This window comes from Monodelphis domestica, chromosome 5, assembly GCF_027887165.1.
Source record: "Monodelphis domestica isolate mMonDom1 chromosome 5, mMonDom1.pri, whole genome shotgun sequence".
Lineage (NCBI taxonomy): Eukaryota > Metazoa > Chordata > Mammalia > Didelphimorphia > Didelphidae > Monodelphis > Monodelphis domestica.
In genome coordinates this window covers 306931548-306941131 of record NC_077231.1, presented here as the reverse complement: position 1 = coordinate 306941131, position 9584 = coordinate 306931548, and the positions used below count along the sequence as shown (strand labels likewise).

General features: G+C 53.2%; 1 protein-coding gene across 1 annotated transcript in view; it reads left to right on the top strand.

The window, feature by feature from the left end:
- Positions 1 to 5500: 5500 nt before the first annotated feature.
- GASK1A (golgi associated kinase 1A) overlaps positions 5501 to 9584 on the top strand; it is a 60293-nt gene continuing 56209 nt past the window's right edge. The window contains exon 1 of the mRNA XM_007505244.3: positions 5501 to 6276. Within this exon, the coding sequence (XP_007505306.2) occupies positions 6274 to 6276 (3 nt within the window). The 5' untranslated portion in view covers positions 5501 to 6273. The remainder of the gene's footprint in view (positions 6277 to 9584) is intronic.

The following is a 9584-nucleotide window of genomic DNA, read 5'->3' as shown; positions in this document are numbered from 1 at the left end:
CCACAGATGCCACGTCTGACGCAGACCTGAGTGTGCTCTCTGCTCGTCGGGTGTCCACTGGGGTGCCTCATCCCCCACCATCTTGGAATAGAAGGCTGGTGTTCCCTGTGAGCTTTGTGGGACAGTTCATCAGGATTCAAGACCTCCTAAGCATCTGGCTCCTACCGCCACCCATAGCTCCTACTGCCACCCATAGCTCCCCAGTGTGGGGGCTTCAAAGAGTAGAAAGGAGGCCCACTGATACATACTGAACGTAGGACTCTGAAACAAGGCACTGAGGAGCTAGCCTTGAAATGGCTCCAGCCAGGATCTGATTTCTCTTTATTGTGTGGCTGAAAGAATCTTGGGGTCAAGAAAACTTGAGTGTGGGACGCAGACTCGGACCACCCCCGTGAGTTTGGTGGAAGACCAACCCTTAGAACTAAGCTGAATGGGGGGCAGCTGGGTGGCTCAGTGGATGGAGAGTCAGGCCTAGAGATGGGAGGTCCTAGGCTTAAAAAAAAAAAGAACTAAACTGAATGGGAACAGTCTAGTAAATTGGATACTAAACAGGGAGTATAAACAAATTTTTAAACCCCTCGCCTTCCATTTTGGAATCAATACTGTGTATTGGTTCCAAGGCAAAAGAGTAGTAAGGGCCAGGCTGGGGGTGAAGTGACTTGCCCAGGGTCACCTAACTAGGAAGTATCTGAGATCAGATTTGAACCCAGGATCTCTTGTCTTTGGGCCTGGCTCTCCATCCACTCAGCCACCTAGCTGTCCCTCAGCAAGTTCCAACCTTAGGTCAGATCATGGATTAGGACTCATATTGTCATTGATAAAAAGGAAGTGGAGTAAAAATCGGCTTAAGGCTTGAGTGGAGTTCCTTATCCAGCTGCCTGTTTGATGTTTCAAAGAACTTGGCTCATGGGCTTGATTCTGTTTTTGGAGAAGAAAAGGCAACCAGAGTTAAGGCTCGCCAGGAGCCTTGCATTAAATATTGAGGCTACAGAGAGAGCAACGTACAAAGCCACTCGGTACCCTCAAGGATCTTACGGAGGAACAAGGGAGAGATGCAAAGAAATGGGCGTACAACATGCATACAGAGCAGGTGGAAGCGAACGCCAGTGTGGTGGGGGCTCGTGACCTCCATCTTTATTTTTTAGTGGATTTGACCCAAAGCACTTGGAACTGGGAGCAGTTTATCTTGGGGACTCCCCGTCCACCTTGGACAGCGACTTCAGGTGCTAGAGAGAAAGCAGCAAGACCCCCATGGCCATGAGGTCTTGGCTCCAAACAAAACTGGTACTTGTTGATGGATGTTCTCCTCTTGCTGCACTGATGGCAGTGACTCAGAATCACTCTGCTCCCTCTCTCAGGGAGTTTAGTGTCTGACTCCCAGTCTTTCTCTCCAGCCTAATGCCTGCCACCCTGGCTTCCCAGGCTATCAACCCCCTCAACTTCCCAGCTCTAGCATCCCGACCTTCCCCTCTCCTTCCTGTCTGACCCACTCCCCCGAAAGCTGTTTATCCTCATCACAACCTCCAGTCCTGTTTCCCCAGAAAGGCCTTCCCCAGTCGGACTCCCAGCCACCTTTGCACACTTGCTCCATGCCCTTCCATCCCTGGGCTCTGCCCTGGTCAAGCTGTCCACTAGCTGTCCCATGCATTGCTGGGTCTCCTCTTCTGGGTCGAGGATGTGCTCTCTCTCTTCTCCTCCACCTTGGAGGATGCCTAACTTCCTTCCAAGCACCCCTCGGGTACCACCTCCTACAGGAATCTTTTCCAGATCACTTCTGTTCCAAACATTCTCTCCCTTTTGAAATTCCTCAGCATTTACTCCTTGTGCCCCAGCCCTACCCAACAGAGTGTAAACTCCTAGAAGGCAGGACTGTTTTATTCTCATATCTCCATCACCGAGCGTAGAGCTAGCGCATACTAGGGAGCTTAATAAATGTCTTGAATTGAAATTCTTCAGGTGAGTCTATGGAATGACTTTGGTCCATCCAAAGAGGCCACGTGGTCTAGTGGATAGAGCCCTGGGTCCAGAATCAAGAAAACCTGGGTTCAAATCCCTCTTCAGCATCTTTCTAGCTCTGGACTTTCTGACTCACTTCTCTACGCCTCCCTTGTAAAAGGAGGAGATGGGACTCGTAACTTCTAAGGACTTTTCCTGCTCAAGACCTGTGATCAGGGTGAGAGATCAGAGCAGGCTTCCTGTAAGAGGTGGCTGTTGAGCTGGGCCTTGGAGAGAGCTAGGGGTTCCAAGAAGCAGAGATGAGGTAGGCAGGCATTCCAGGTCAGAGCTCGGTTGCTGAGTCTAGGATGTATGTGTTCCTCTCCTCTCTTCCAACAAGAATTCCTGTTGTTACAACATCTCTGAAAATGGACAGATTCCAAACCCAAACACTTCCCCTCCTTCATTAGCATGGGGAAATCAAACCCCTGAAAAATAGGAGTCTGAAGAGCATGTGGGGAAATTCTGACACCCCTTAGGCACACAGTCCAGGGGAAAACACCCTTGAGTTTGGAGTCCTAGGACTTTGCATTGGAAGGGATTTCAGAGAAATCTCCTCATTCAGTCCTCGAATTTTACAGCTGGGGAAACTGAGGCACACTGAGGAGAAGTGGCCAGGACTTGAACCCAGGTATTTTGACTCTGACTACAATGATAGGAGTAGAATAAGAAATCTCAGTTCAAATCCTGGCTTCAGCACTTGTTCATGGGTTCAAGAAAGGCAGTCCCTGATGGGACCAATAACCCTGACTCCCTGGGCTGCTGTGAGAGAAGGGATTTATACATTTTTGGTACTTTGGCTATGTATGATTTTGTCCCCAAGGATGCTCCCTCCACAGGGGCACACGGCGACTCCTTTGCCACAAACGATGGCCTCCACATTCGGCACCCCAAGACTGATATCAGGAGGAGCCGCTTGCAGCTTGGGATGGTCTTCAGACAAGAGATGGGCTGGATCCATTTATAGAATTGTTGATGGCATTGGATGGACCCTTAGCAGAGGTCCTGTGGTGCAGTGGATTGAGGGCTGGACAAGACCTGAGTTAAAATTCTGCCTCAGGCTCTTCCTAACTGTTGGACCCTGAGTAAGTCACCCTCCATTTGCCTCAGTTTCCTCTCCTGCAAAATGGGGATCATAACAGCCCCTTCCTCCCATGGTTGTTGAGGATCCGATGAGAGAATGGCGGTCAAGTACTAACAGAGGCTGGCCAATAGTAGGCACCGTATAAGTGACCATTTCCTTCCCTTTCTATCCCCCCAGCCCAACCAGAACACTGTTAAACATTGGCCAGACCCATAGAAAAAGGGAGAGCACCTGCTATCCAGGAGCTCCTGCTCTAATGGGGAGGACGGCCCATTAAAGGTCCCGGGGGGCCTCGGTCAGATAACAGTTCTGGGGGTCTGCGAGGCATAGATTCTGGGTCAATGGAAAGTCTTGGAGGACATCAGGAGGCAGTGGCAGGGCAGACAGGAAGACCCGAAGGAAGAAATAGAGTCGGTAACTTCCATCTCCTCAAAGCCATGGAAGGGGTCCACCAGCCCAGGTGGACTCTGGAATGGCTGGGTGCAAGGGACCACCTGGGGTCGTTCCACCCAGCCAAAGTCTTGTTGGCCCACCAGGCTGGAAGGTCTTCAGCTACGGGCTGGGCAAAGGGCTGGGGTCAGCCCAGCTAAGCTCTTCGCCAGACTGGCTTTGGGCTGATGACTTTTTCAGTCATGGGTAGGTTCTCTGGAAAATGATTTACCACCAAACTGAAGGTTTGTCGTCTCCAGGGCCTTAAATTGGCTGAACCCACCAGGCTTTGCCCCAGGGTGGAAAAGATCGAAGGGGCTGTGAGCATCCCCCAGTGAAGACTTCTTTTCTCTGGCGTGGCCTCATCCCAGGGTGATTTCTGCTTCTGTCGAGCCTCATCCTTTGCAGTGCCTCCCGGGCCATGTTTCCTCCCCTTGAAGCATCCTGGAAGGGTCAAACCGTGACTGTCAAAACTAGTTTAGCTCCTCAAGGGGAGGTTTGTCCCTTTCCATGCCTCAGTTTCCCCATCTGCACAATACGAAGGGGCAGCCTGGTGCAGGGAGACGTGCCTCTGGGGTCCAATTGCTTGACCACAGGCAAGTCCCTCAGGAGGCTTTCTGAGCCTCGGTTCCTCCTCTCTCTGAGAGGTGATGGATGATACTTGCTTCACTGCCCTGCAGGATGTCTATCCAGAAGGCGTTAGAATGTGGTGCACTTGTGAGTCACGGTTGTGGTTCAGTTCCTCAGGGCCCCTGCCTGCGTTGATGAGCTAACAACTTAGAGGGACCTCGATGGCTTCTGAGGAATGATCAGGGCTGAGGTTTTCCAATTGAACACCAGAAAAGGAAAATCCCAGCCACTGCCTAAAAGAGAAAAATGATCCCTTGTCTATGGGCTGCGCAGCCAGGAGCCAGGGAGATCTTCCTTCTGTGGGACTCCAGGCTTGTTACGCTTTGCTCAGTGGTCCAGCCAAAGGGGCCTTCTTGGGACCACAGATCCGCTGTGTGACCTTGGGCAAGTCACTCCCCCTCTATGGGCCTCTGTTTCCTTTTCTGTATTCCCTTCCAGATTAAATCTATGAAGAAACCAGTGTCAGACAAGTTGTTACAGGTCAAAGGCAGGTTTTAAACCCAGCTTCCCTGATTTAAAGCTTGATGTTCTCCCCCTCCCATCCTTTTTGCATGAAAACATAGCATATAAAGCCACAACATGATGTCTTTGCTCCAGGACTTCCTTCTGCCTCCTCCCTGGAGGATCCCAGATGGAGAGGCTGCCCAGAGGTAGCTGGTGTGTGGAGCCAGGAGGACCTGAGTCCAATCTGCCCCCAGACACTTCCTCCTTGTGGGGTCCTGGACATTTCATTTAACCTCCATCTGCCTCAGTTTCCTCAACTGTAAAAATGGGAATAATGGCAGCACCCACCTCCCAGAATTGTTTTGAAGACCGAAAGGTATATTTTTAAACCTTTCCCTTCCGTCTTAGAATCATGTACATTAGTTCTAAGGCAGAAGAATGGTAAGGGCTAGGTGAAGTGACTTGCACAGGGTCACACAACTGAGGCCACATTTGAACCCAGGACCTCTTGACTCCAAGCCTGTCTCTCTATCCACTGAACCACCTAGTTGCCCCCACAAGTATTTGTTAAGTGCTTAGTAGATCACCTGGCATGTAGTAGGTGCTTTAAAGGAGTCATCTGGTGACAGCCCCTCCCCATTTTACAGATGAAGAAACTGAGGCCCAGGGGAGGAAAGTGACGAGTCTAAAGCCCAGTCCTACCGACTTCAGAGCCAGTGTGGGTACGGGGGCATCATGGGCTTCTCCTCTCTGTTGTGTAGAGACCCCAGGCCAGGCTCCTGGCCCTTACCTGGACTTGGGGCTCTTGGGGTCTGGGAGGCCAGGCAGGCTTTTATTGTGAAAGGAGCCCGAGTCAATGGCAGGGGCAGCTCCTCCCTCCCCGCCCGGCCCACCTCCCCTCCGCCCGGCCCTCCCCTCCGCTGCCAAGTGTGGGGTTGCGCTGGCTGCCTGAGGACTTGGAAAGTCTGCGGCCCGCCGGCAGCTGGAAGCTCCTCCGCTGCTCCCTCTGCTCCAGCTGTGCTGCCTGCCTGCCCCAGCCCAGCCCGGCCCTGCCCAGCCCGGCCCTGCCCAGCCCGGCCCTGCCTAGCCCTGCCCGGTGCTGTCCAGCTTGGGACCTGCAAGACCTCGCTCCCCGCTTCTGCTGAGCCTGCCCGTGTGCGCTGGTCCGTCTGGGCACTCCCACGAACACAGTGAGGCAGGCTGGCACACAGTCAGGCGCGCGCACAGAGGTGTTCGCCCTCGGTTCTCGGGTCCGCACACCGGCGCACGCTCGGGGCGGGAACGCTTAGACACCCCTCGAGGTGGGAGCCGTCGGGCACCCTGAGACTGCGCCACGCCAGGACCCTCACAAACACACCCGGACCTGGAGCAGCCTCCCCGCCCCGGGAGCCGGCTGGCGGCACGAGGCCCCTGGAGGACCCCCGGGAGGATGAGCGGGTCGGCCATGGCCGGGAGCCTCGGGCGCGAAGGGAGCTCATGGTGAACGGGCCGGAAGAGACTTTTTCATTTCAAACCAAACCTGGTGAAGAGGCCTGTTCAGAGGCGGTCCGACCCGGCGCCTGGGGCGGAGGCCAGCCCTGGGCACTCTGCCTCCCGGGGCCCCTCGTGCCCATCCTAGCTGTGGGAGATGCGCCTGAGGGGTTTCGGAGAGACCCAGAGGAGTCGCTGGCCAGGCGCCGCCCTGCTGAACCATGGTATGATTTAAGAGTCTGACTCTAAGTCTACGGACAGGGGGTGGCGTTGGGGTGCCTGGGGACCCTCCGGGGTGGGGTCAGGGACAGAGCCCTGGTTGAGGCTCAGACGTCCTGGGTTCCAATCCCGACTCTGCCATAAAGTTACAAAGGGAATTGTAACTGACTGTGAGCACATGTGTGCGTGTGTGTGCCCTTTTCAGAGCAGTGATTTTAAATACATCCACCCAGCCATCCCTCGGTCTGTCCATCTGTCCCTCCATCTATCCATCCATCCATCCATCCATCTGTCTGTCTGTCCGTCTGTCCCTCCCTCCCTCCCTCTCTCCCTCCCTCCCTCCATCCATCCATCCATCCATCCATCTCTCTCTCTCTCTCTCTATCATCTATCTATCCATCCATCCATCCATCTATCCATCCGTCTATCCACCTGTCTATCCATCTATCTGTCCATCTGTCTATCCATCCATCCATCCATCTATCTGTCCATAAGTCCGTCCACCCATCTGTCTGTCCGTCTGTCTGTCTAAAACAGTGACTATATAGTGGGAGAGTGGAGCCAGCCTCCGGGCCAGTCTTTTAGTCTGTCAGCTGAATTCTCTGCCCTGGACTGTAGGTCTGTAAAAGAACCAAGGGAGTGCTAAAGCCGGCAGCCTGGCCCTGGGTTCAGGACCCTGAGCAGAGCCCAGCCAGAGCTGGTCCCGCAGGAGGCTCTCAGGAAGCACCCTGCAAAGTGGGGGCATCTCTAGCCTGGGGGATGTCTCTGGACGCTTTCTGACTGAATCTTAGATCACTGGAGCCTGTTAACCAGGAGAGGGGCCCCAGGCTTAGGAGGCTCAGAGTCTTCTCCACTGTGGCAAGGTCTGACCTTCACAGATGAATCAGGTGTGGGCTGAATGATTAGCATTTGGGCTAGCTATGTGGCAGAGTGGATCAACCTGGTGCCACAAAGAACTGAGTTTAAATTTTTTCTGCCTCAGACTCATTCACTAACTGTCTGATCCTGAAGAAGCTACTCTAGTTCTTCAAGCCTCAGGTCCCTCCTCTGTAAAATGAGGAGGCTGGATGCAATGGCTAGCTTCTGAGATTTCTTCCAGTTCTAATGCAATGACCCTATGAAAAAAAGATCTGAAGTTTTTAGTGGACCACAAGCTTAATAGGAATCAGCAGTGTGACAAAGCAGCCAAAATGAGAGAATGGGATCTTCTAGCTTCAGAAACAACACCAAGGTGGTCTTCCCTAGTGGCCCTCATCTGAGGTCGTATGTAGTACTGCAGCTCATTTCTGAGTGCCACCTTTTAGGAGGGATGCTCACAAGCTGCAGACTGACCAGAAGATGGTAATAACCAGGGGTATGAAGCTCCCTGAGTCCCCGACATGGACTGAGGATCAGTCAAAGACACTGAGGACATCCAGCTTGGAGGAAGCAGAGATGATGTGTGTGTGTGTGGGGGGGGGGCACGAATCAACCTTGCAGCTGCCTGGCCCCCCCCTCCCTTCTCTCTCTTCAGATTCATGAACAGAAGACAGCTGTGAAGGACTGTCTGATGGGAGAAAGAATGGAGTGGCTTGTCACAGCTTCTGAGGGGACCCTGAGATAACAGGGAGAACTTACAGCATCAGATGCAGGCTTGATGTCTTTGGCCCTTATTGAACCCCTACTGTGTCCAAGCACCTAGTGCGTGCCTTCTTAGCAATGAGTTTTTCCTAAAAGCAGAGTGAGAAGTGGCTTGTATAGGGCATGGAGCTTGGGATGAGCTGGGTTCAAGTCCAGACAGATCTTGCAGACTGTGAGTTGAGTGGTAGATGCTCACCAGTCTTGGCAGTGGGAGTTTTTGATCCCCATGAAATTCCCTCTTTAAATGCAAGTCTACACCTTCTCGATCCCTGATAGTTCTGGTGCCCACGAGGATGCTGTTTGTCACTCTGGCGCCATTATGCAATTCCTTCGCTTCCCTTTCAGAACTCTGCATGTTTGGGGTCAGAGGGACTCGCGCTTCTCCTGAGAGAGAGCAGAGGCTCCCTTGCCCCGAGTGGGGCTAGCCAGGGGCTGGGGTGCCGTCTCCCCGGATTGTCCCGTTTTGTTGCCTGAATTTTCGCTTTCGAGATGGCCTTCCAAGAATGGATTTCGTCCCTAGCCTGGTGCCTCGTGGTGAATCTGATGGCTCAGGCAGACTACGGAATGTGCCCGGGATAGAACAAATTGAAGAGCATCATGGGTAATGGGCACGCCTTCCTCAGGCCCCCTCTCCATCCCCCCGCCCTGCAGGACCGCGGAGGCGAAAGGGGTGAGAGCAGAGGGGCACAGGCAGGAGGGAGGCGGGAGGCGGGAGAAGCCAAGCCACCTTTTACTGCCTATTTCCTACCGGAGGAGCCTGAGAGGCAGCCAAGAAAAAGCTGGTGGAGTGCCAGCCAGCCCAGGCACGAAGGCTTTGGAGGGCCGACCTTAAAGACGCAGGGATCTTTCCCCAATGGGTCTCTTTGGCCAGGGCAGAGCTTCTGGGGCCTCCTGAGGGGCCAGCAAAGCAGCAACTGGTGGGTAGGAGAATGCAGGTTACGGATGACTCCAAGGGCCCCAGATCGATGAGTACGAGGGCCAAAGAAAGCATCCCGTCCTCGCAGCCAACCCTGGGCTGCCTGTACTCTACTCTGAGGGCTCCCAGATTCCCCCCGGAGGAGGTGAGGGAGGTACTTCTTTCTTTCACTAGCTTGGGGGACAGGACTGGCATTCAAGGGGGCCTGCTGGGCGGTGGTGGCTGATATCTACTTAGGGACTTGCCAAAGAATGGCCCATGTGAAGCTGAGGGTCCTGTTTCTGCCCCATCAGGCACCCTGTTTCCTTGGGAGGATAGTAGAAGGCATGATGTCTACAGAGAGTTCCGAGTTCCCTGGATAAAATGGAGGAACAGGAGGGAATTCGAATTATTCTTCATTAGCCTGGGTGCAGGTCCTTGAGATCCACTGATAGCCCAAGTGACTCCCTCAGGCAAATTCTCTCCAACTCTTTTCCTTCTATTACAAAGTTTTTTGCTTATGTATGTCCATAGTGGACTTCCTTTTCCTTAATGGCGCAGAGGATAGCCATAGTAATAGCCTGTATCTAGCTGCTAAAAGTCTTCAGTGTTTTGCAAATAGTGCCTCATTCCTTTTCACAACAGGGAGGTGTTATTATCCCCATTTTATAGATAAAGAAACTGACGTTATGTCAGTTGCCCAGAGTCATGGAGCTAACAGGTGATTGAGGCTAGATTTCCTTCCTTCCTTCCTTCCTTCCTTCCTTCCTTCCTTCCTTCCTTCCTTCCTTCCTTCCT